The sequence below is a fragment of the Schistocerca gregaria genome, chromosome 5, assembly GCF_023897955.1.
Source record: "Schistocerca gregaria isolate iqSchGreg1 chromosome 5, iqSchGreg1.2, whole genome shotgun sequence".
Classification (NCBI taxonomy): Eukaryota; Metazoa; Arthropoda; class Insecta; order Orthoptera; family Acrididae; genus Schistocerca; species Schistocerca gregaria.
The window spans coordinates 496,100,219-496,127,627 of NC_064924.1; the positions used below are offsets into that span (position 1 = coordinate 496,100,219).

General features: G+C 45.3%; 1 protein-coding gene across 2 annotated transcripts in view; it reads left to right on the forward strand.

Annotated features, from left to right (window-relative positions):
- Positions 1–27,409, forward strand: part of LOC126272687 (uncharacterized) — a 661,027-nt gene that overhangs the window by 624,133 nt on the left and 9,485 nt on the right. For both annotated transcript variants that reach the window (XM_049975704.1, XM_049975705.1), the window contains 2 exons: positions 8,465–8,696; positions 23,828–26,169. In XM_049975704.1, coding sequence (XP_049831661.1) covers positions 8,465–8,696; positions 23,828–26,169 — 2,574 coding nt within the window. The remainder of the gene's footprint in view (positions 1–8,464; positions 8,697–23,827; positions 26,170–27,409) is intronic.

Sequence of the window (27,409 nt, forward strand, 5' to 3'; positions counted from 1 at the left end):
GCGCGCCTAGAACCGCGAGACCACCGCGGCCGGCGCTTCTGTAAAGTTTGGAAGGTAGGTGACGAGGTATTGGTGGACATAAGGCTGTGAGGACTGCGCGTAAGTCGTGTTTGGGTAGCTCAGTTGGTTGAGCATTTGCTCGCCGAAGACAAAAGTCCCGCGTTCGGGTCTCGGTCCGGCACACAATTTTAATTTGCCAGGAAGTTTCAGCATGGAATTTGATGGTAGAATCTTCTGAGTCACCAGACCGCGTCATATTATTCACCAAATTTATTCAGTGCTTGACGTTTCGAACCCACTACTGAGATCTTCGATGCTTCTTGAGAATGTCACTGAAAGGCTGAACCTTGTCGAAGGAATGTGATGGGTTCACTTATAAAAATCTATTTTCCCACGATTTTTCGGAGACATGAGTTACTCGGTAGAAATTTTCAAGTTATTTTTGGTGGATCACCGTCTTTGCGTGAACACTGAAGGTGGATGTTGAAAGAGAGATGGAAACCAAAACATTATTGTTGTTATGCCGCCTAGATTCTTTCCTGATCAATGTTTATGTTACTCGTTTACAGTAGCTGAGTGTTTAATTTCTTGATAGAAGAGTAACCACTAAGATGGAAGCCTGTAGCCGTTATCCCGATAGAAATAGAACTTATTCTTCACGAACTTTCATCCTATTATTATTATTATTATTTCACATTTAGGACAGTGCATTACAGTTATTTACAAATACAAAACATATCTACAATCAATACACAAACCTTGTGCATGTCAAATTGATTTTGGGGCCCAGAATTTAGCAGGTTTGATTGCTGGATCGTTTGCCCAAACCATGTCAAATAGCGTGCAGGTTACAAGAAAATGACGGGCACACCAAGACGTGTTCAGCATCTTGAAGTTCCTCACATTCGCAAGTTGCATCTCCAATACTGCACCACCGCCTCAAATTTTGTTTCTACCGCGACGCTCCTGTTCGCAGCCTGTTCCGTTTTCCATGGGAGGTAGCGTATTTGGAAACCTGCAGCGGTTCCATTAGGTTTTGTCTGTTACTTCCAGTTGCCTTGTTACGTCACAGTTCAGTTCGGCGATGTAATTGCTTCAGCTATTCGAAACAGGCTCTTTCTCAACTTCGGCTTAGGACGTGATGCCTCTCTCTAAACTTGGGATTCCTGGTATCGTTTTCCTGATTTCTTCTCAACCTCTGTCGCTGTTCTTTGTCTAATATCCGGGGGGGCTCTGCATATCAGATGGTAGACGTTGTCGACCGAAGTTGGTTGTATGCAGGCTCTAATAATGACTGTCTCGTTAAGTGTTGTGTCAACATGCCTGGTGCGTGCGGGGTTTTCCTAGTCTGGTGCTGCATTTTGTGCCGTGGAGAAACATACAGTTAGACAAGACTTACGTGAGATATATGGCTGAGCGCCGACTCCCCCATGTGCTGTTAGTTACGCCCGAATAATTTTATTTCGGCTGCAGTCTTTCACCTTCATTTCTCGCAATGATCTTTGAAAATAAGTGTACGGTCGAGTTTTACTCTGAGGTATGTAGCGGTGTCCAAATATTACGGTTCATTTCCCCTCCATGGTACTTCCAGTTTCTCCCTGGCTTCTTTGTTCCCCAAGTAAAACGAACAGACCTTTGTTTTGGATGGGTTACCCCTTAGGTATTATTCTAATACGTCTTAAAGGGCCGCGGTCAGTTCAATTTCTACCTCCTTAAGCGTCCTTCCTTAGACTGCAAGGGCCGGCCGCTGTGACCGAGCGTTTCTAGGCCCTTCAGTCCGGAACCACGCAGCTGCTACGGTCGTAGGTTCGAATCCTGCCTCTGGCATGGATGTGTGTGATGTCCTTAGGTTATTTAGGTTCACCTAGTTCTACGTCTAGGGGACTGATGACCTCAGGTATTGAGTCCCATAGTGCTTAGAGCCATTTGAACCACTACTACTGTGTTGTTGGCATAAAGGAAAGATCTTGTGTTTGATCCGACAGGTTGGTGATTGGTGTGGATATTTGACAGCAGCGATGCCAGCACACTACCTTGAGGCAAACCACTTTCTGGATTCTTTATCAGCCTTTCTTGTTGTTGAGCGTAACAAAGAACCGCATGTTTTGTAGAAAGCCTTGGATAAACTGTATTAATCGGTAGTTTTTAGTGATTATACAAATTTTCCTTACGAGTTTGTTATGACTCACTGTATATCCGTTCTGTTTATGCCGAGTTAGTTTGAGGATCTGGCCACAATGTTATATTTTGCGGAAGAAATCCTGCATGTTGTTTAACAAGGGTCTGGTCTACATATCCCTATACGCTCTTCAAGATTGTTCTTTCCAGCGGTTTGTATAGATGACAGAGATTGAGAGACTGTTCGGAAATTTGAGGTCTTAATAAGGGTCTAGTCTACATATCCCTACACGCTCTTCAAGATTGTTCTCTCCAGCGGTTTGTATAGATGACAGAGAAGAGAAACTGTTCGAAAATTTGGGGTCTGTTGGATCTTTCTGAGGTTTCAGACGGGCTACCACTTAAGTTTTACGGCAGATTTTTGATACCTCCAACTTAGAGACCCAGTTGTTAATTAGATTTAGAAACTGCATTTTAGTACCTGGACCGAATCTTTTTATTTGTTCTAGTCATAGGTCTTCTAGGCCTGGAGCATTGTTATTCTTCATGCAGCGCATGACGTCCTCATTCCGCTAAAGTGAGAGGGCAAGCAATAAAGTCATTTTATTCAGTATTTCTCTCTAGCTTTATGCTCTCATATCGTCTTTTGGTTTTGTCATTTAGAAGCAGATGATGGTTTAGATAGTGAGTTAGTTAGTTACATGTACCCTAGATCATTTGAACGATTGTTTTATGGAAATAACGTGAAACGAGTTAGTTTACAGGGTATGTATACATGAACTATTTATTCAGGGGTTACATTTAACGTCTCAACGAAAAGTCTGGTATGGACTTCACTAAGATTTTTCTAGAGTTTCTATGCCCCATGATCGCTAAGTTTCATGTTTAAGTGTGCCAACTAGATTGAAACACTTTTCCCTTTTAGAGGCAGATATGGCAGACATCAGTTTTTCACCTGCTTGATTTAGTTCTATAAATATTACTTTTTTGGCTAGTAATAGTTGTTATTATGATATTGTATATAACCTGATCGGGTTTCTGTTGTTGCTCTTCTTCTGCTAAGTTGATATGTTGTGTAAAACGTGACCCATTAACTCCACCACACCGGAAAAAGCGCGGGACAATATTTTTTACTCTTATTTTCTTGTGACCTTCACACATAATCCACTAAGCAAGCCTCCAGATACATGCTATGTAACAGTTAAAAGGCATATTCAATCGCAAACATGTCATGAATACTCAAATCCGAGACTCGGGTGGAATATTTATGTTGACTGCAAACATCACAATTAAATCACGATGCCTTCAACTGCTACAAATTTATATACACTGGTGTGGAGAACTTAAAGATGAAAGTAACTTTCGCATCTTCTGTCACTGCCAATTACACAGCTCGAAGAAAGTTTTATCATAAACAGAAGGAAATGTTACAGTGTACTACAGAATGTACATGAAAGAAATGCGCAATAAAACAGACAGGAATGAAACTCTTATTCAAAGCCAGTAATTACAGTGAAGTCACCGCGATTCATGGTCGTCCCTTGACAATACAAAGGGCGGAACATGTTTCTTAATGGTGTGTGTACTGCTACAGTATAGTTTAATACACTCATGCTCACAAATTATGGATAATGCTGATACATGGTGAAACAATGCTCTGGTGGGCGGTTTGCGGGTTTAAATCACCTCGGGGTATGACCATGCGGTGTATTTGCCCCGCGGTCGTCGCACGGTGGCGCTGGCAGCAGTCCACATACGCAGAGGTGTGCTGGTGCATGTCAGAGTACTGTGCAGAGAGTAAGTGTACAGACGTTTTCAGACGTGCTAATGGTTCCTGTGTGTTGAAAATGGCACAAAGAACACATATTGATGACGCCACACGAAGAACAACATCTCACCAACAGTGCTCGCAGACGGCCACGGAGTACAGCAGGTAACCTGACCGCAGCCGCTGGAACAGTTGTCTCCAAACACACAGTCTATGGACGACTGAACAGACATGATTTATTCACCCGGAGACCGTGGAGGAGTACCTGCAAGGTGCATTCCACTGACTCCTAGTCACAGGAGAGCCCAAAGCCTGGTGTCAAGAACACAGTACATGGTCATTAGAACAGTGGTCCCAGGTTATGTTCACGGACTTGTCCAGGTGTAGTCTGAACAGTGATCCTCGCCGGGTTTTCATCTGGCGTGAACCAGGAACCACACACCAACCACTTAATGTCCTTCAAAGGGACCTGTACGAAGGTCGTGGTTTGATGGTAAAGGGTGGGATTATGATTGGTGCACATACACCCCTGCATATCTTTGACAGAGGAACTGTAACAGGTCAGGTGTATCGCGACGTCATTTTGCAGCAATATGTCCGCCTTTTCAGGGGTGAAGTTGGTCCAACCTTTCTCCAGATAGATGATAACGCACAGCCCCGTCGAGCTGCCACCGTGGAGGAGTACCTTGAAACAGAAGATATCAGGCGAATAGAGTGGCCTGTCTGTTCTCCAGACCTAAACCCCATAGAGTACGTCTGGGACGCTCTCGGTCAACGTATCGCTCCACGTCTTCAAACCCCTAGGACACTTCAGGAGCTTCGACAGGCACTGGTGCAACAGTGGGAGACTGTACCCCAGAAGCTGCTAGACCACCTGATCCAGAGTATGCCAACCCGTTGTGCGGCGTGTGTACGTGTGCATGGTAGTCATATCCCATACTGATGTCGGGGTACATGCGCAGGAAACATTGGCATTTTGTTGCACATGCGTTTCGGAACGGTTTTCTCAACTTATCACCAATACCGTGGACTTAGAGATCTTTGTCGTGTGTGTACCCTAGGTTCCTATGCTATTAGCGCCAGTTTCATGTAGTTCCACGTTGTGTGGCACCACATTCTGCAATTATCCTTAATTTATGAGCATGAGTGTAGGTAATTGAAAGAAAAACACAGTGAGACGGACAGAAATGAAATTTTTATTCAAAGACAGTAACTATACTGAAATCACCCATTTCTTGATGATCCTCTGACGTTACAAATGATGGGACCTGGTTGTTGATGGAGACTGTGATCACCACGGACAGCAGAGTACGCTGGCAACTGCTCCCATGCTGCCCACAAGGTCGGCAGGGAGTTCTGGGCGATAGGGCGTTCCATTCCTCTAGCAGCGCCGTTGACAATTGCTGGATGGTCGTTGGTGCCTTTGGGTGTGCTTCAATACTTTTCCACAACTGATCCCACACGTGACCGGTGGAAATTACGTCGACGGAACGATCAGGTCTGTTCTTTAGCCGAATATTCTCTCGTTCCAAGAGCTCCTGTATCTGCAGAATTCCGATCCGGTCACACATTGTCATCCGTAAAAATAAAATCAGGTCCAAATGCGCCTCTGAAAAAACGCACATGGGTAAGTAGCACAGTGCCACTATAATGCTGACCATGTTCAAAGTTTTGGACGTTATTAAGGCCATGCAACATTAAGCCTCCATATACCAAACACCTAGACAGGCAAAATGATTTTGTTCGACAATATTCCTGGTACATAATGTGTTTACACCTCTCGGTATATGAGGGCAAGTGTGGCCTCTAAGGAGACGAAGAGAAATGACCTTTTGGTTGTCCGGGTCTTATGGTGTGGGGAGGCATAATTCGAGTACTGACCTCCAAGTCTTTGGACACGGTACAATCGTCAGACAACGTGACTTTGGGACTGTACTTCTTGCCCATGCGTATCTTTTCAGGAGTGCATTCGGCTTAACTTCTCCCGCATCGAATAGGGCCGGTGGAAGAGCTATTGGAACGAAACGATATTGGCCGAATGGATAGGAATGCCCATTCCCCGGAATTATACCTCATAAAGCACGTGTGGGATGCGTCGTCAAACTTATTACAGGACATGTTCCTGCACCAACGACAGTACAGCTCGTGGAGGAATGGAACGCCCTCCCACAAAAACTCATTACCAACATTGTAGCCGGCACTGGAGCGTGTCGCAGAAGATGCACTTATGTCCATGGGGATCACACACCACATCAAGTGCCCTGTCCCGCCTTTTGAGCGGACTGATGACCTCAGATGTTAAGTCCCATAGTGCTCAGAGCCATTTGAACCATTTTTGAACCGCCTTTTGTAATGTCCAGGGTAGGATCATAAAAGGCTGTGACTTCGGTGTAATAACTGTGTTTGAATAAACGTGTTCTTTCTTTACATCTCACTGCGTGTTTCTTTCAGTAATCTTCTGTAATACACACTCATGCTCATAAATTAAAGATAATTGCAGAATGTGTGCCACACAACTTGGCACTTCACAAAACTGGCGCTTATAGCATAGGCACATGGGGAACACGCACGACACAGATCTGTAAGTCCATGGTATTGGTGATAAGTGGAGAAAACCGTCCCGAAACATATGTGCTACAAAACGCGTTTCGTGCACATGTACCCCGACACCTATATGGGATATGATCACCATGCACACGAACACAGGCCGCACAACGGGTTGGCATAGTCTGGATCAGGTGGTCGAGCAGCTGCTGGGGTATAGCCTCCCATTGTTGCACCAGTGCCTGTCGGAGCTCCTGAAGTGTCGGAGGAGTTTGAAGACGTGCAACGGTACGTCGACCGATAGCATCCGAGACGTGCTCGGTGTGGTTCAGGTCTGGATAACAGGCAGGCCAGTCTATACGCCTGATATCTTCTGTTTCAAGGTAGTCCTCCACGATGGCAGCTCGGTGTGGCCGTGCGTTATCATCCATCAGGAGGAAGGTGGGACCCACTGCACCGCTGAAAAGGCAGACATACTGTTGCAAAATGACGTCCCCATACACCTAACCTGTTACAGTTCCTCTGTCAAAGACATGCAGGGGTGCACGTGCACCAATCATAATCCCACCCCGCACCATCAACAACGATCTCCAAACAGGTCCCTTTCAAGGACATTAAGGAGTTAGTATCTGTTACCTGCTTCACTCCAGATGAAAACCCGGCAAGAATCACTGGACTCGTCCGTGAACATAACCTGGGACCACTCTTCCAGTGACCGTGTACTGTGTTCTTGACACCAGGGTTTACGGGCTCTCCTGTGATAAGGGGTCATTGTAATGCACGTTGCAGGTCTCCGGGCGAATAAACGACGTCTGTTCAGTCGTCTCTGCTCAGTCGTCTGTAGACTGTGTGTCTGGAGACAACTGTTCCAGTGGCTGTAGTAAGGTCCCGAGGTGGGCTATCCTCAGTACTCCGTGGCCGTCTCCGGGTACTGGTGGTGAGATACCGGTCTTCATGTGGTGTTGTACACTGTGGACGTCCCGTACTGTAGCGCCTGGACACGTTTCCTGTATACTGGAATCGTTGCCATAATCGTGAGATCACACTTTGTGGCACACAGTGGGCTCTTGCCACGGCCTGCTGTGTTTGACCAGCCTCCAGTCGCCCTAGTATTCTACCCCTCATACCTCATCCATATGCGTTCTTTGAGCCATTTCCAACAGACAGTCACCATTAGCACGTCTGAAAACGTCTGCACACTTACTCCCTACACCGCACTCTGACATGCACCAACACACCTCTGCGTAAGTGGACTGCTGCCAGTGCCACCGTGCAACAACCACAAGTCAAATGCACCCCGAGGTGATTCAAATCCCCAAGCAGCCCACCAGAGCGTTGTTTCACCATGTATCAGTATTATCCTTAATTTATGAGCATGAGTGTATTATAGGAGTTATTTACATGTATCGTTCAAGTTTCACCGGGCTGTGTTACGTGGCACTAACGCGTCTCCCGAATGTTACTTTCGACTTTAAGTTATGCACAACAGTTTATAAATGTGCGCTGTACGCTGCAAGTCTCTTCACAGTGACAAAAAGCTGTTACCTACAAAGCGCGAAGTTCTGCAGCAATGTGGTTGTCACGTGGTATCGCAGTAGGCGGTCGAAAATGATGTGGTAGATGTTCTCGTGCGCGTCACAGTCAAGAAATGGTGAGAACGACGGAAAACAGTATTTTATAAGTCTTTCGACAGCGTTCAGCCATACACGGCCAACAATGGCATCCTGAAGAAGATTACAGCAGAGGGATCGAGTAGTTGACCATTGAAGAAGTTTGAGCAGGAATATGTCGCAGTCTAACGAGTCATAAGATTTTACCATCCATAAGAAAGGCCTCAGCAGCCTACAGACTTCTATAAGCACGGATTTTGTTGATATTATTTTCGTCTACAGAAGTTCCTGATCGAGTACTTGACTACTACGGTCTGATCATGACGCGTGTGAACCGGTCAAAGAGTGCAGGTCCAATGAGACTAGAAAAGTTTTGGAGTCCCCAGTGGAGATGGTCAGAGGTTTGACTGTTTGTGTTTGGCAGGCCCCGCCGCCGGCCGCCATCGAGTTCCTGACGAAGATCCGCGAGGTGATGGCCATAGCGAAGCACAAGATGGTGGCGAAGCGCTTCTCGCCCAGCCTGTCGGGCATCCCCGAGGAGGAGGCGGCGTACGGAGGCGGCGCCCAGCTGGCTGCTGGCGCTGGGCAGGCACAGGCCGCCGCCCCCTGGCCGCCCCCCGGCTTCAGCCTCAAGCGCGAGAACAGCCGCCGCAGGGGTGAGTGTATATTCCACTCTCACACAGCAACCTCGACTCCTAGAGACACAATTTCGACACTTACCATCTGGAATCCTATGTAGATCATATTTTCACACAGTTACAAAAGGTTGTATAGAACTTTTACACTACTGGCCATTAAAACTGATACACCAAGAAGAAATGCAGATGATAAACGGGTATTCATTGGACAAATATATTATACTAGAACTGACATGTGATTACATTTTCACGCAATCTGGGTGCATACATCCTGAGAAATCACTACCCAGAACAACCACCTCTGGCCGTAATAACGGGCAGAAAATTAACCATCCCCAGTGGGCATCACGCTAGTACCGCGTAAGACCCCCTGTATCCTTGGTAATGGCTTATCTGTGTGTCGAGAAACAGGAAGGTTGTAGGCAGCCTTTAGACAAATTTCAAACTTATGCTGTGCTATGCTATCACTCCGGGTGATACGCCAGTATGGCGATATCGAATACACGCTTCCAATGTGCGTTCACCACGACGTCGCCAAACACGTATGTAACCATCATGGTGCTGTAAACAGAACCTGGATTCATCCGAAAAAATGACGTTTTGCCATTCGCGCACCCAGGTTCGTCGTTGAGTACACCATCGTAGGCGCTCCTGTCTGTAATGCAGCGTCAAGGGTATTCGCAGCGATGGTCTCCGAGCTGATAGTCCATGCTGCTGCAAACGTCGTCGAACTGTTCGTGCAGAGGGTTGTTGTCTTGCAAACGTCCCCATCTGTTGACTCAGGGATCGAGACGTGGCTCAAAAATGGTTCAAATGGCTCTGAGCACTATGGGACTTAACATCTGTGGTCATCAGTCCCCTAGAACTTAGAACTACTTAAACCTAACTAACATAAGGACATCACACACATCCCTACCCGAGGCAGGATTCGAACCTGCGACCGTAGCAGTCGCGCGGTTATACGTGGCTGCACGATCCGTTACAGCCATGCGGATAAGATGCCTGCTACCTGGACTGCTAGTGATACGAGGCCGTTGGGATCCAGCACGGCGTTCCGTAGTACCCTCCTTAACCCATCGATTCCATATTCTGCTAACAGTCATTGAATCTCGACCAACGCGAGCAGCCATGTCGCGATACGAGAATCCGCAATCGCGATAGGCTACAATCCGACCTTAATCAAAGTCGGAAACGTGATGGGGTCACATTTCTTCTCCTTACACGAGGCATCACAACAACGTTTCACCAGGCAACGCCGATCAACTGCTGTTTGTGTATGAGAAATCGGTTGGAAACTTTCCTCATGTCAGCACGTTGTGGGGTTCGCTACCTCGTGTGAATGCTCTGAAAAGCTGATCATTTGCGTATCACAGCATCTTCTTCCAGTCGGTTAAATTTCGCGCCTGTAGCTCGTTAACTTCGTGGTGTAGCAATTTCAATGGCCAGTAGTGTAACTTCGAAACAATCTTCATATCTCATTCATTACAATATTACATTTTCTTCTTATATAGTAAGCTATAGTGTTTCTGTAGTTTTCCGTGGATTTTTCACTTCGATTCATCACTCTGTTTCGGTTAATTACTTACTGTTTATTGTTGTGTACAATTTCGACATCTGCCACCTGGAATCATATGTAGGTCATATTTTCACACACCTACAGAAGGTTATATAGAACTGTTGTAAACATTTACTTCAAGACTTGTAATTTAAAATTTTTCAGTTACTACGGAAGAAAATTGAAAATTTATAAAATATTGCATTAAAAAGGAAAACACTCAAAGGCTTCAAACAATGATACTATACTTGTTAATCATCTATACTACCATCACAGCAGATGGCTTACCGGCAGTTCCTAATCTTAACCACCGAGGAACAATAGGGTGAAGGAAAGTACATTCTTCAGGAAGCCCATGATATAAATTCTTCAATAAGCTACGCTACCGTTACTTATTTGTTTGTGAGTGAGTCCCCGATTGCTGGGGACTGCATACTAAGGCTGTAGAAACCGAGTTCCACAGAATCAATACAATCCCAAACAAGCCTGAACCCAATGCGCGTCAGCCCTGAGATGGACAGCTGAGCTATTGGTGGTGTCCGCAGTACCACTGCAGTTAACCAATGGAACCAACGGATCCACCAATCTAACCTGCGCAGCCAGCTCTCCCCCGGAGACCCACATAGGTCACCTATAACCTACCATTCATTATGCCGGTTCTGCCATAGCTGCCCCGTTGTTGGTAGCACGTTAACTGCTTTTAGCGTCCTCTGTACAGAAGTTAATTCCAGCTTCGGTAAATCTTCGGTCATATTCACTCACTCACAGCATTTACTACACCATTATCACTCAATATTTGCTGTCTTTTAGACTAAATATTTTCTTAAGTTCCCTCCCAAATAACGTATTTGCTACCTCGTTCGCTAGATGTCATTACTTGTAATTTCTAACAGTCACTTAGTGTAGCAATGCCAGTTACTTTAATCAGTAAATCTTCGTAAGCTGCCCAATCCAGTACAATCCGGTGTGGTGTACTGATGTCACCACATGCACACATTTCTGCCGGATGTTTCTTTTTCCTAAGTAAATATTCAGTATACGGTCTATGGCTTGTCACACATCAAAATGGATTTACATGCCTCACAATGATTCTCTCCGTGATGTGTGGAAATGTGTCATAAACCTGCGGACCAGTTATGGTATTGTCCCTCTCTCTTTGGGCACTCTCTAGCATTGAACAATTTTAGCTGTTGTTCGTTTGTTATTTCCTGGGGAAGATTCCGTTTGTGAAGGTAGCAGAGTGATCCTCTGCGTCTGAGAGCAATCTCCAACGGGCAAACGGCTAGTGTTGTATCCAGAGTCTACGAAGTAGCTTAACACATCACACATCTTCAAAATGAATACAATATTAAAAAATTTATTTATAATATGTACAAGCTGAAAGATTACTTATAAATATTCTGGAATACTACGAGTCCTTCAGCGGTGCTGTGATAGATCAATTTCTGAATTTTCCTTTATACAAACTGGTTTAATTTGTCACTGCTGTAAGATATACTCACTGGCTAGTTGTTAAGATTAGTAGCATATATCATGTGTTCTCACTGCAAGTTTTCCGAGAAATGGGGCATGAACTCAGAGTGCGGCTTCTTAAAAGGTTTTGATGACAAAACAACTGAAACGTCCCCTTTGAAAAATTATACAAGACAATTTTTTTAGCGCAACGCAATCTGACTTTCAAAAATCCCTACAAAAGAATGGCCCTGACTAACATTAACCTATACGTTTCACATATCACTTACCTCACAAAAATCTTCGGTACTCAAGCTACTGCAATACAGCGAGCGCCACTACTGCCTACGGAAGGCACTAACTACTGATAGGCATAGTTAGCGAATGAAAGATTTTAATAGAGAACAAACAATGTATTTATCTTAATAGTCATTATATATATATATATATATATATATATATATATATATATATATATATATATATATATATATATATATATATATAGCAGTTCATGACATCCAGTCTTACAAATTTCAAAACTCCAAAACACCAAAGATTGCTGTATGGTGTGTCAGGTGGCAGTTGACGCTAAATAACGAAAAGTGTGAGATGATCCACATGAGTTCCAAAAGAAATCCGTTGGAATTCGAATACTCGATAAATAGTACAATTCTCAAGGCTGTCAGTTCAACTAAGTACCTGGGTGTTAAAATTACGAACAACTTCAGTTGGAAGGACCACATAGATAATATTGTCGGGAAGGCGAGCCAAAGGTTGCGTTTCATTGGCAGGACACTTAGAAGATGCAACAAGTCCACTAAAGAGACAGCTTAACTACACTCGTTCGTCCTCTGTTAGAATATTTCTGCGCGGTGTGGGATCCTTACCAGGTGGGATTGACGGAGGACATCGAAAGGGTGCAAAAAAGGGCAGCTCGTTTTGTATTATCACGTTATAGGGGAGAGAGTGTGGCAGATATGATACACGAGTTGGGATGGAAGTCATTGAGCATAGACGTTTTTCGTCGCGGCGAGACCTTTTTACGAAATTTCAGTCACCAACTTTCTCTTCCGAATGCGAAAATATTTTGTTGAGCCCAACCTACATAGGTAGGAATGATCATCAAAATAAAATAAGAGAAATCAGAGCTCGAACAGAAAGGTTTAGGTGTTCGTTTTTCCCGCTCGCTGTTCAGGAGTGGAATAGTAGAGAGATAGTATGATTGTGGTTCGATGAACCCTCTGCCAAGCACTTAAATGTGAATTGCAGAGTAGTCATGCATGTAGATGTAGATCCCTCTCCCCACGTCCACCACTGCTGGCGGCTCACCTCCAACTGCGCAACGCTACGCGCTGTTAGCATCCAGCTGCTGCTGCCCAACACTACAATGGCAGACAACAATGCAAACCAGCCACAGACTGCACACGGCACAGCCAGTGATTTTCATACAGAGCGCTATGTGGCGGCGGCGTTACCAATAAAAAAAAAACCTAAACAGCCTACATACACAATTGAATCGACTTCCTCGGAAGCTGCGCAGCTAGCGCTTTGGACCACTAAGCGAAGAGGATCGGGTTCGACACCCGGCCGGGTCGGAGATTTTCTCCGCTCAGAGTCTAGGTGTTGCATTGTCCTTCCTTTTGTATCGTCATAACTGACAGTGCTGCTAAGATGGCTGAATACGCACGGCTCGAAAGCCAATAAACTGAGAAAAAAACCAATTGAATGCAGTGAGTGATGCGAAGACGACATTCTTTGGTGGCGTCTGTGGCGTCGCCCATCGGAGGCGACGAGCGGTGAAGACGACGCGCTGGCGGGAGGTTTAATGTATTGTCTAACACGGAGGTGTGAGCGGAGCGTGTTGCGCCCTGTGCGGTCGCAAAGACACCGCCGACGCTGCAGCTGGTACGAGTAACACAGCCTCTACTAGTGTTCTCACCAGCACTGTACTCTGTGTGTGCCCTAAGATCGTCTGTTATCGACTGCATCGCAGTTTGTGCGCCCAGGTACTGGCGGCAAATCCTACGACAGCAGAATGCCAACTGCCATATCCATCTGAAGCCATCGTTGAGGATCCATTCCGTAGAGCCAACCAGACCACGGGGATGCTGATTACTACATTTCACTCGCTGAGGTGACAAAAGGCATGGGATATCTGCTAAATTGTCTCGCACCTCACTTTGCCAAGCGTATTGCAGCAACTCGGCCTGGACTCAATAAGTGGCTGAAATTCCCGTGCAGAAATATTGAACCGGTGCACAAATTTATGCACGAACTGACTTGTCGATAACGTCCCACAAATATTCAATAAATTCAGGCGATCTGGGTGTCAAAATAATTAGCTTGAATTGTCCAGCATGTTCTTCAAACCAGTCGCGAACAATTGTGGCTCTGTGACACGGCGCATTGTCATCCCCAAAAACTCCATCGTCATTGGGAACAAAGTCCATGAATTTCTGCAAGTGGTCCCACACTCCCAATCAACGACCGCCTCATTTCGACCACAAGACCCAGTCCATGCCATGTAAACACGGCCTACGTCATTATGAAGTAATTAACAGCTTACACAGTGCCTTGTTGACAACTTGTGTCCATGTTTTCATGAGGTCTGGGCCACACTCAAAAACTACCATTAACCTCTATCAACTGGCATCGGGACTCTTCTGAGCGGGCCACAGTTTTCCAGTCATCCAACCGACATGGTCACAGCCCCAAGAGAGGTGCTGCAGGCGATGTTGTTCTGTTGGCAAAAGTTGCTTCTACAACCAATTAATGCCAAATTTCGACGCATTGTCCTAACAGATATGCTCATCGTAAGTCCCAAGTTGATTTCTGTGATTATTTCACGCATTCTTGCTTATCTTTGAGCACTGACAAATGTACACAAATGCAGCTGCTCTCGGTCTTTAAGTGAAGGCGTCGGCCACTGAATTAGCGAGAGGTAAAGCCTGAAATTTGGTATTCACTTGACACTGTGGATCTCGGGGTATTGAATTTCCTAAAGATTTCTGAAATGGGACGTCCATGCGTCTAGCTCTAGATACGAGGGTCGTTCCGAAGGTAACGCCTCCAGTTTTATGCATGGAAACTACAGGAGATACATAAACCACAACGGCACAGTAAACAGAGCAATATTTCAGCTACAGACTGTCATTTTTACATATTGACACCACTATACGTTATGCACTTTTGACCATAATGAACCAAAGACTGCATGCCGCGCTTGTTAAAATCGAAACCAGTTGAGGCTAACAACTTCCTTGCGGCTTTGAAAGCAGCATCTGGGTCTTTAAAATTTCGCCACGTTGTCCTTCTTTCAGAAGCCCAAAGAGATGGAAGTCTGAATGCGCTAAATCGGGACTGTACTGTGGATGTGGTAAGACAGTATAGCCGAATTTTCCAACGAGTTGCATGGTTGCAAAACTGAGGTGGGGCCCAGCCTTACCATTTTTCAGGTGAAATTTGGTTTTCATCTCACCCTGGAAATTCGGGCTCTCAGCAGAGTGTCGTCTTGTAGAGTGCTGAATTGACAGTTTTCCAGACTCCAGGACATCCAAAAGAACCACACCCTGGCTGTTCCAGAAGACTATGCACATCACTTTGCCGGTAGACGGCTGTGTCTTGAACTTCTCCGTTGACATAGAGTTCGCATGTCAGCATTTAATGGACTGTCTTTTCGATTCCGGCTGGTAGTTGTGACACCACGTGCCATCTCCGGTGACGATGCTTTTCAGAAAATTATCACCTTCAGCTTCATTTTCGTCCATCACGTCCGGACAATATTTCCATTCGGTGAGTTTTTTGTTCTGCTGTAAGCATCAACGGGACCCAACAGACTTTGCGATAACCAACATGTTCCAACATTCTTTCCAAGGCATTACATCCGACAATCAGCTCTGCACACAATTATCTGGTCGTTATCCTCCTATCGGCAAGGATGAGTTGCTCCAGACGCTCTTCATTGCGAGGGATGACAGCTGTGCAGGGTCTACCGTGAAATGGCCTGTCATGCACACCCTTTTCACAACCCTGAAAATGCCGTACCCATCTACTCGAATTTCTCACTTCCGTTGCATCGTCTCCATACACCTTTAGCAAGCGGCGATGGATTTCAGTCGGTGCAATTTCTTCAGGAGTGAGGATTTCAGTCATACATCGCTGTTTTATACGCGCGTCCATTTCAGACTCTATTTTGGAACACTCCTTTACACTTGCAAAAAGTAAAACAGTGCTTGCCTGTAGAAACACACAACTTGGCGCCTCTGTTAATAGTTTACCAATCTCACAATTATCAAAGATAACACACGCTATAATGTAACTCTACTTTTCTTAAGCAACGAAAAAATTGTAAAATCGTAAGAAATTAAATGCTTCGGATAATTTAATATGCGGATAATTTAATATGAAGTGTTGTCTGGTGTTACTTTAGCCATACAATCAAATCTTAACAAAACAGTCTAGGTTTAAGGGTTTGACCAAATAAGATTTTGACAAAAAGCATTGAGGCCGAGATTACTCTACAAATGGCCGCTAAAAATGCTACATATATGAGAAACCGACACTGTCTTTCGACATCGATCAGCCATACACGCCCATCAATGGAAACCTGAAGAAAAGCCAGAAGAGAGATTGAAACGTACACCACTGATAGAGTTTGAACAGAAATATGTTGCGGGGTAACGACTCAGACGATTTTACCGCCAATGACTACGGCTACGATAGTCTGTAGACTTACCCCGTCAGTCCAAAAATGAGACTGAATTAATCACATGTAGACAAAAGTTAAGATGGTTGGTTTAAAGCTGAAGGTGTTCTACCTCCACTTGAGTACAATACACAGAATGTTTATAGATGTGAAAAGCTCAGAAAAGCTCTCCTTTGGGACTGATCAGTTCGAGTTTCAAGTTGGTTTGAATGTCGGTTATGCCGTCAAAGCGTTAACCCTTTATGAGTATATCTTTAAGTTGTCGCTTTTGGTTTGTTCGTATTGATAATACCAAGTCTCATCACCGGTGACATTTTTCCCAGAAAAGAATGGTCCGCTTTTTGCATTTCAATCAAATCCCGTCAGGCGTCCACGCGTCGGTGTTTTTGTTCGGGAGTCAAAAGTGTACAAGATATACTTTTCTCTTTTTCAAAACATTTTGGAGAATGTCTTGAACACTTGATTTAGATATGTTGCTCCATAGTGATTTGTGACAGAACAACGTAAATACATTATGCCGCACGTCCATTACTTAACATTTTCTGGTCGCAGCTGGCTGGTCTAATCACGTCTGTTCCTTACAGTTCAAGCTTCCAACACAGTTACTGCGCTGGTGTTGCTTGTACGCCAGCAGTAAACTCATTCTGCACGAACAGTACACAGAAGCACGAACTGATACATTTTTCTCTACACAAGTCCCAGACAGAGTGTTTGATTTGCATGTTCTGAACATGACGCCCATGAACATATTAAAAAGTACAGTGAGGCGACAAGGGTCATGGGGTAGAGATTTGCACTTATATAGATAGAGGTAGTATCGCATACGTAAGATATAAAACGGCACTGCATTGGCGGAGCTGTCATTTATGCTCAGATGATTCTTGTGAAAAAGTTTCCGAACTGATTACGGCAGCAAGATGGGAATTATCAGACTTTGAACGCGGTATCTTATCTGGAGCTAGACGCATGGGACATTCAATTTCGGAAATCGTTCAATATTCCGAGATCCACAATGTCAAGCGTGTGCCGAAAGCACCAAGTTTCAAGCATTATCTCTCACGACGGTCAACGCGGTGGATGAGGGTCTTCACATAACGACCGAGAGCAGTGACGTTTGCGCAGATTTGTCAGTGCTAACACACAAGCAACACTGCGTGAAAAAACCACAGAATTAATGTGGGACGTACGACTAACATATTCCTTAGGGCAGTGTAGCGAATTTTGGCGTTAATGGGCTATGCCAGCAGACGATCGACGCGTGAGCATTTGTCAGTAGAACGTCATCACCTGCTACGCCTTTTCTGGGCTGGTGATCATATCGGTTGGGTCCTAGATGACAGGAAAACCGTCGCTTGGTCAAATGACTTCCAGTTTCAGTTGGTACGAACTGTTGGTAGGGTTCGACTGTGGCGCAGACCCCACGAATTCATGGGCACAAGCGTCAACAAGGAACTGTGCAAGCTGATGGTGACTCCATAACGATATCGAATGTGTTTACGTGGGATGAACTGGATCCTCTAGTCCAACTGAACCGATTATAGACTGGAGAGTATTATGTTCTGCTACTTGGAGACCATTTGCAGCCATTTGTGGACTTTGTGTTCCCCAACGACGATGGAATTTTAATGGACGGGCCACAATTGTTCACGTTCGTTTGAAAAAGATTCTGGACAATTTGAGCGAATAATCTGGCCACCCAGATCGACTGGTATGAATCCCGTCGAACATTCATGGAATCTAATCGAGAGGTCATCACGTGGACAAAATCCTGTAACATTTTCGCAAATATGGACGGCTATAGTGACTGCCTGGCTCAATATTTCTGAAGGGGACTTCCAGCGACTTGTTGAGTCCATGCCACATACGCTGGGCAAAAGGAGGTCCGACACGATATTAAAAGGTATCACATGACTTTTGTCACCTCCGTGTACAGGTCCAATACCAGTAAAAAGTTATGCATTTACCAATTTAGTTGATCGGAACGGCTATCGGTGCACACGGCGCCTTCCATCATTTCATAAGAGACAAAAGTGCTAATCATCGGACTACAGGACTACACTCTACGCTTCCAGTCAGCTACTGTCCCATTCATGTGGTGTTCGTCCCACCTAAGACGTGCTTCTCCATGGTCTGCTGTGAACAGTGACCTCATACGAGGTACCGCCCCCAAACCCCCACTACGTTTTCTTCGCTTCACAATGTTTGCTCAAAATCTGGGCCTGCATTCATTGACAACAGCTATTCCTGTTGGACTTGAAACCAGTTATCATCAACAAGACGCGGTATTCGTCTCCAATCCCAGTCAGTTAGGGTGTTTTAAGACTACTTACCTTACAATATGCTGTATGGTTGCGAGTGGTACACTGATCATTGTAGACAAATTGGACAGCCCACATTGATAATAGGGATGGGAAAACTCAACCGGTTAAAGACGATTCGATACTTTAGTTCTGAATAATCGGTATTTCTCAATATTTAGACGGTCTCGGTTGTAACAGGTGTTTTCATTTTTTACTAATAACTGAGTAAAGAACGAAATACCAGTTGACCATAGGAAATTTTTCGTTTTTAAATAAATTATTTTTAAGGAAGAAGTAATTTTTATTCATAAAATTTTCATTTCTTTGAAATTTTGCTTTGTTATAGGAAATGGGAAAAGCGATCAGTGCTATTTTAATAACAATGCCGACATAAAGGAACAACAGACACGTAGTGTAAGAATTGGTACAGCATTTCTGAGATAATAATGCACCTGTTACCATGTGACGTGCCCTGTTAGATGGTAGACGCAGTGCCCTATCTGCTCTACATGATAGTTTCTCACTGTCATCGTTGGACATAAGTAATACTACATAATTGCACCAACCCGAGTCTGGAAGTATTTTACGAAGTGCGTTATCAGTTAAGTACAATGCTCCGTTTCGTTTAAAAGATTTAAAACGGAAGGAGCTACTACCATCCTGACATAATAAAAGGACAACACACGTTAAACTTGACAGTTCATTCGCAGCTTACAATAAACATTGAAAGCAGCTGATCCTCGACCTACATACACATAGCATACACTTATCTGCTTATAGTCCTTGAAAGCGGACAAATTAACAAGGAAAACAGAGTCCTTCAACCTCAATTTTTACCCTTTACTACTGACTATTCGTAATGCCCAAATGATGGCATGTTTCCCAATTACTACATGATTTTAGAGCAGAGTTTCAAAAAATTAAGATCAGAAATAAAATACTGGTGTTTTTTGTGGTGGTCAACCACTTACCACTATTCGAAAAAAGCGGCGAACACTGTACATACTAAGTTTTCTTTTATCTGCCTATTTCATTTAATATTTTGATTCCATGTATCTTGAAACTGAGAGAGTAATTTTTTCAATCTTGGTTCAGTTTCTACGCTTATTGAAGGAAATTGGAACAAAAAACAGAGAAACCGTTATTTCAGAAACCAGTTATTTTGAGCAGTTCTAATAGTCCGGTTAAACTGGCGTTGAAAAAAAAGTTATACAACTGTAAAGCGTTAACCGCCATCCTTAATTGATACACCAACAAACTGGGTAACTTCAATTACTCTGTGGACATAGGTGTGAGCCTTTAAGTTTTCCAGGCGTATTGAATACTACGTAAATATTTTGGGATTGGAGGGGGTGATGTCGACAACTTGCTGCGATAGTTCGATTGACAACCAATGAGCTATATCCAGGTTAACGTTGTACACTAGAGACTGCTAGTGCTCATTTCTAAGTTTATATTAACAACTGGTGCTGACACGCATGCTCATAAGTGGTCACTGCATGAGCGCCCTCTGTCGACTTTAGCGCCGTTTTCGAATCTTGTTCCGTCTGCAGTGCGATGAGCGCCCTCTGTCGACTTTAGCGCCGTTTTCGAATCTTGTTCCGTCTGCAGTGCGATGAGCGCCCTCCGTCGATTTTAGCGCCGTTTCCGAATCTTGTTCCGTCTGCAGTGCGATGAGCGCCCTCTGTCGACTTTAGCGCCGTTTTCGAATCTTGTTCCGTCTGCAGTGCGATGAGCGCCCTCCGTCGATTTTAGCGCCGTTTCCGAATCTTGTTCCGTCTGCAGTGCGATGAGCGCCCTCTGTCGACTTTAGCGCCGTTTTCGAATCTTGTTCCGTCTGCAGTGCGATGAGCGCCCTCTGTCGACTTTAGCGCCGTTTTCGAATCATGTTCCGTCTGCAGTGCGATGAGCGCCCTCTGTCGACTTTAGCGCCGTTTTCGAATCTTGTTCCGTCTGCAGTGCGTACGCGTATGCGTAATGATGATACCGCATGGTCGTCCTTGTCAAGTGCGGTCCCATGAAGTTTAAATTCAGACGTGAAATTAATAAAATTAACTGGCGCTAGAAGTGCCCTTAAGCCTAAGATGTTTTGTTTGTGAAGATACGACATAAATCGTCGTGTCCCACTCCTCAATCACTTGAAAATTCGACCTTCACTCGTTGACCGATGATTCCATAAAGCCGAGCGACCCATATATAGTAATGCAATTCCAGAACTTACGTCGTCGGTAGAACGTCAAATTATCGCTTGGCACCAGATTTATACAAGTTCTAAGGATACCAGTGTGCCCTTTAAATGTTACGATTAATGTTAGGTACCATCATAATAACCGGGAGAGCGGTGTGCTGACCCCACGCCACTCCTATCCGCATCCTCCTCTGAGGATGACACGGCGGTCGGATGGTCCCTGTAGGCCACTCCTGGTTCCCATGAGTTTACCATTACTACCCGTTTCGACGCTCAAGCTCACCGATACACCCTAGGGTTATAGCGCTCAGACCTTGTTCTTCTTCGGCTGCTGGGTTTCCAAGTTCAGGCTAAGGTAAGACTGTTCCGGTTCACAATCTTACCCACATTGCGCAAATGTTCCCGCCAAATATTACTTTGGAATCCTTGTCTCTTGACATATAAGAACAATATCTCTCTATCTATATTCCGGTAACTCGATACGGCTGAAGTTCTTTGAACTGGGAGAGGGTACGGAAATGACACAACTACCTTCATCTCCTTTCGGTGCTCCTAGGAGCTTTTGGCACATGTCCGGAACAACTGGGTGGTATAAGAGGTTCCTAAACGAAGGAGCTAGTAGCAGGGTGCGGTAGGCGTGTAAATGGATCCTCATTATCAGACAGTGGGTTCCTCTTTCGTTTGCCGTATAAAGCTGTTGACAGACGTACCGCCGACCAGTTTTCATTCCTTGCAAACTTACATTATTATGAAATACTGCTACAGCATGGCTCAACGTTGGGCTGTTGTGAAATCGGGATACGTTGATCGATATTGTTGTCGTCGTATTCGTTCCCCGTCCTTGGTGTGAATCAACGTCCAACGCGACTCGTCAATCCGGGCGAAGTTGTTCCATGTTTAAAGGGTCAAATGCCGATTCGCCTGCGCCCATACTAGTCTTTCTACCTGTGATGTACAATGAATCTAGGTCAATTATTTCATGGAGTTTTCAGATGTGTTGAGCGTCTCAATAGAAGAACACGGCGGGCAAGGCTCGTTCAGGCACCACGTTTTAAGTTAAGCGCTCTGAGGCATCGCCTAGCAGGGGCTCTGAACACAGCCAGAGGTAGCGTATTAGCTGATTTATATTCGTCGTTTTCGGTCGTCAGTTCTGTGGAAATTGCACTATATGACTCCAGCATCAAGTGAAGTTAATCACTAAAACCCCACCTGAAAGTTCCGGTACCTTACATTTGTTGCACTAATTGAACACGTTAAATGTTCTCTCAGCTCCATTGTCCACATCAAATTGGCGTGAATTTTACTTTAACTTTGTGGCCGAGTGCCCTTCCTAACACTGGGAAATTGTATGTGCTGTCTGCTTGTGTGGGTCGTGCAAACTTTGTTCTGTGAGTTACTTTGTTTTAACGGGATGTGCATCGTATTTTGTGAGGCAGAGTTTTGGGACGAGGCCAGCACTTGGCTAAACGGACTGAAAAAGAAAAACACTCGTGAAAATATGTGTACCAGACCAGTGGTCGTCACGGTGCCGCCTAATTCGATTCTTGCCATGCGTGATTAGCCGAGCGGTCTAGGGCGCTGTAGTCATGGACTGCATGGCTGGTCCCTCGGGCATGGGGTGTGTGTTTGTCCTTAGGATAATTTAGGTTAAGTAGTGTATAAGCTTTGGGACTGATGACGTTAGCAGTTAAGTCCCATAAGATTTCACACACATTTGAACATAATTCGATTCTTGTCTTGATCACCTCTGTCTCGCTGGTTAGTACGCCGAACATTAAGCTATACGAGTGGGTTATCCTCAGTCACTCTGCAATAGTGAAGTTATACAACTTTAAACATAACTGTGTGCTGCAACCGTGAAAATATTTTTTGTAGTAAAGACATTCCACTGGTTTGCAATGGATTTTATAGTCGAATTGACCATGGTTTCGACTCCTAAACTAAGGTAGTATTCATCAGAATTTATATTACCTAAATAAGGGGGATACAAAATTAGTCATTAATAAGAAAAATACAAGATAGTAATAATTAATATTCGTATATAAAGATGTACTTACATACGTAAAAAGTTGACCATAACATCTCTCGTCATACAATTTTAACACCAAAAGGGCCACGTCACATAATAAAACATCTTACGTAAAAGTTTTACTGTCATTTCTAGTTAAAAATTGAAGATTGCCGCTAAGGGCAGCCTGCGTACACTTAAACAGGTGGCATCAGACTGGGTGCCGCGTGCGCCGGCTATACTACGATGTGGTCATTAGGTGTCACGCCATCTGGTGATGAAAATTGGTAACATCTGCTCTACGTGATAGAAAGGTTACACCAGTTTGTATAGCAGATGTGTCTAGAACTTTTAAACATTTAATACTATGAAGACATATTACAATTTAAAAGCAGTAAGAAAAAAAAAGAATTCAGTAATTTGTTACAGAAAAATACAGTAAGTGATTAAACTGAAATTCGAGTATGGGGACGAAAACAACATTTCAGAAAAAACACGAGAAAAAATTGACATAGATGAGAAATATCTTTTAAGGATCCTTCAGTAAAGGTTTAAAGAGTATGTATCTTACGACGAGAGCTGTTATGCTCAACTTCTTACGTATGTAAGTACATCTTTATATGCGAATATTAATTATTACTGTCTTGTATTTTTCTTATTAATGAATAAGTTTGTATCCCCCTTATCTAGGTAATATAAATTCTGATGAAGACTCCCTTAGTTTAGGAGTCGAAACCATGGTCAATTCGACTATAAAATCCATTGCAACCAGTGGGCTGTCTTTACTATGAAAAAATAGTGAAATTAGTCAATAGGATCATGAATAGCTTTGTATCATGCATTAAGTATTACAGAGTTAGTTTGTTCTGAGAGTCAGCAATTTTTTTCTGTGCAGCTGTATCTTCTTCGGCAGGAGCTAATCACTACTGGTGTTTCAGGGTGCGTGGGCTGTCCTACATGCCGGCCAATGGACATCCCCGATCCACCATGCCGTGCGTGCTGCCTGGAGGGTGTCGAGGCCCCAAACAAGGAGGTGTCCATTCGCAAGTGGCTGGAAGAAGTTCCCGTGCCTGCAGCAGTAAGGACACAGCAGCTAGCTGGGAGGGACTCCATACAGCCCGATTCCCTCGAAGTCATCAGCTCATCGAGCACGAGCGATTCCAGAAGACCGCCTCAAGATCAGTCTGCAGAGACAGGAAAATCACTATCGAGCTCGGGGCAGAAAATGTCGCAGCTGTCCGCTCCACGACCACAGCATCAGGGAGTGAAGCCAAAGGCTCCACTGCACCCAAACTCTCCACAAAAGGACGATCCAAAAGCAACAAACACACAGCACACAGAAAGTGTTTCGAATGACACTACAACGCCAACGTCACCACTCGCGAACCGCCAGAAAATGGTAGCCAAATTGATCGCAGAGACGGCTGCAAAATTTAACAAAAGCCCATCTGAACAAAGAAGCATTTCAAAGCCAGCACCAGTGCCACCAAAGCCCGTGTCTCCAAAGGTCCCTGACCAGTCGGTGCCTACTCCTCCGCCACTTCCTTCACCAACATCTTGTCCTGCTCCACCTCCAATGCCACCAATAGTGCCACCAGAAGACAAAGAAAAACGGGTAAGCATCCCAAAACGCAAATCGCCTGCTCCAATGGAAACGAAACACCTGATGGACGCAGTCATCAAGGAACTCGTAGGTCAACGATCACAGGAAACGAGCAAGACTCCAGAAACACAGAATTCTCAGCTGTCGGGCAAGAGTACACTAAAGTCGAAACCATCTGTCAACAGTAGTTTTGAATCGGACAGTTTGGAGAGGTCAGATACCCTCGGAGTTCACCAAGTCGAAAATCGAGGGTTCTCGACTCCCACTGATTATGGGGACGGAACACTCAGGAGCTGTCTGGGCTCCACCCTGCGGTCGAACCTCCCTCTCGAAGAGGAGATGACAATGAGAAATGAGGTATTTAATGTGAATACGGGAAGTACTACTATATCCAAGCTGAAACCTAAGCAGGTAACTCGCCCAGAAGATGACCACGAATACGAAGTAATCATGGCAAAAGATGATAAAAAATCTAGTGATGAGGAGAAAAGGAATGGGCGAGCGACAGAGTTCTCCAAAGTTCTGTGCAACGGCGGCGGCTACAGCCTCGTCAGTGAGGTATACGTCAATGATGGGTACAGTTATGACAGTGGTTCTCCATCGTCGTCGCCCAAGTCACGTGGCAGCACAGGCGGCCCCAAGATCAGGTATGACGAACCGGAGAAGCCCGGTCACCTCACAATAGAAGTAGAAGACTCGCCTGCGGAGTACGCTCCAGGAGACGACTCGGACAGTTTCGAGCCTGACACACTGGACAGAAAACCTAGCAGACAAGGGTCAACATCGGCCGGGGTCATAGAAGTGCCTGCAGCTGCGTCCCACGCGCCAGTACCTGCCGAATGCTACAGTGACTCTCTGGAGCGGCCGGCGAACATCCTGCTTCGCACGACGGGGAGCTTTCGTGCCGACTCTGCCAGCCAGACGGGATCTTTCGACGGTTACACGGCAGTGCGAGGAGATGACGAAGTTGCCTCCTTCTCCAGGGGCTTCGGCAGCCTGCGGGAGATTTACGAGGCGCGTCACTTGTACTACGGGCTGGAGCCGGCCGGCTCCGACCACTCTGCCGCCAGCGAGCCCGACTACTACGGCCTGGCCTGGAGGCGAACCAACGGCCCCCTGTTCGACGGCTTGCTGCTCAACCCGGGCTCGCGCCAGGCGCGCCGCCAGCGTGGGGCGACGTCGCCTCCGCCGCTGCCTCCCAAGGTGCTGTACCAGCAGCCGCCGCCGCCCAGACCAGTGATGCCACAGTCGCTGGTGCCTCCGTCCCTGCCGCCAAAAAACGCACCGTCCAGAAGCATCGCGCGGCCTCCGGACCCGGCCCGTAGGCCGCTGCCGCCGCTGCCGCTGCCGCTGCAGCGCCCCGGCTGCGCACTCCCCACGAACACCTCTGCCGGTGCTTCTGCAGACAGCCTCGAGTCCTCCTCGCCCTCCGCGTCCTCTTCTCCTTCGTCACCGTCGTCTGACTGCGACGGGTACGAAGCGTTCTACGACGAACCTTTTGCCGGGTCCCTCACGGGGACGGACGAAAGAAACAGGTCGACCACCGGAAACCGATCCCACGGGAGGTCTGGCGCTCAAGACAAGAACCACACCACGGCTTCTGGCGGAGACAGCACGCGCTCTTCTGTCATCAGGCCTGCGCCGAACGGGACAGACGTTTGCCACACTAAAGACTACGTACGTATCATCAAGGTGCTACAACCAAGTTTTCTGTAAGTCTGCAGGCTTTCGTGGCCGTTGTCACTGAAATTAAAATCTTCTGGGTTATTAGGTCGCGTCATGTTTCTTCTAAAATGTTCGACGTTTTTACCCCTCTGCTGGGATCTTCTTCATGACCTTTTGGTGTCCACTATTAGTGTTCTAGCAGTAGTGAACACCGAAAGATCCTGAAGAAGATCCCAGCAGAGGGGTCGAAACGTCGAACATTTTAGAAGAAACATGACTCGGCCTAATAACCCAGAAGATTTTAACTTCAACGAAGTTCTAGCAGTAGTGAACACCAAAAGATCCTGAGGAAGGTCCCAGCAGAGGGGTCGAAACGTCGAACATTTTAAAAGAATCATGACGCGGTCTTATAACCCAGAAGATTTTAATTTCAACCAAGTTTTCTGTTTGGATATTTATGAAAAGTTACGACTCCCTGTCAGACCAGGATTCTTAGCCGGAGCCTTGTCTTTCGCTAACAGTTCGTTCCACCTTGCCATGGACTGACTCACAGCTTCAGACTGCCAGTGGTTCCTCGATCTTGAAAGGTATAGAGAGTAATCGTTGATAACAATTGATTGAAGCTGTGATTCGGTCTGTGAGGCATGCTCCAGCAGTGTCATGATGGACCTATTAGCAATCAGAACAGTAGATATCGCAGTTAGTAACGCGCTGCAGATTCTAGTCCTGGATTAGGACCAGTTTGTGTCATAAATTAAGAGTGGAAATGGAAAATATGACATTGTCAAGAGAATGAAGAACACAATGTGTCTCTGTGTGTACGAGGGTTGGAACTTTAATTGTGGCAACTATTTATTTACAGCTCATACAAAATAGATACGTGTTTCAAAGTTTTATTGACCATCAAAGTAGTCACCAGCATTGTGTATAACCAGTTGTATTGACAGCTCGAGCGGCGCGGTCTATTGGCCGACGAATTTGTAGCAGTTCTGAAGCGAATGCCGTGAAGTGTTTCCTTCAGTTTAGAAATCGAGTTGAACTCACGAGGGCTTAAGTAAGGGGAGTGCAGTAGATGGTATAGCACTTAGCAGCCCCATCAGTCAGACAAATCAGTAACAGCTTGCACTGTACGTGCCTGAGCATTGTCCTGTAAAATGATGATCAGGTCCAGCAGAAAGTGTTATCACTTCTGTCTCTAAGCTGGTCGTAGGTTGTGCTCCAAAAATGAACAGCGTGTTCAATTTTTTTTTTG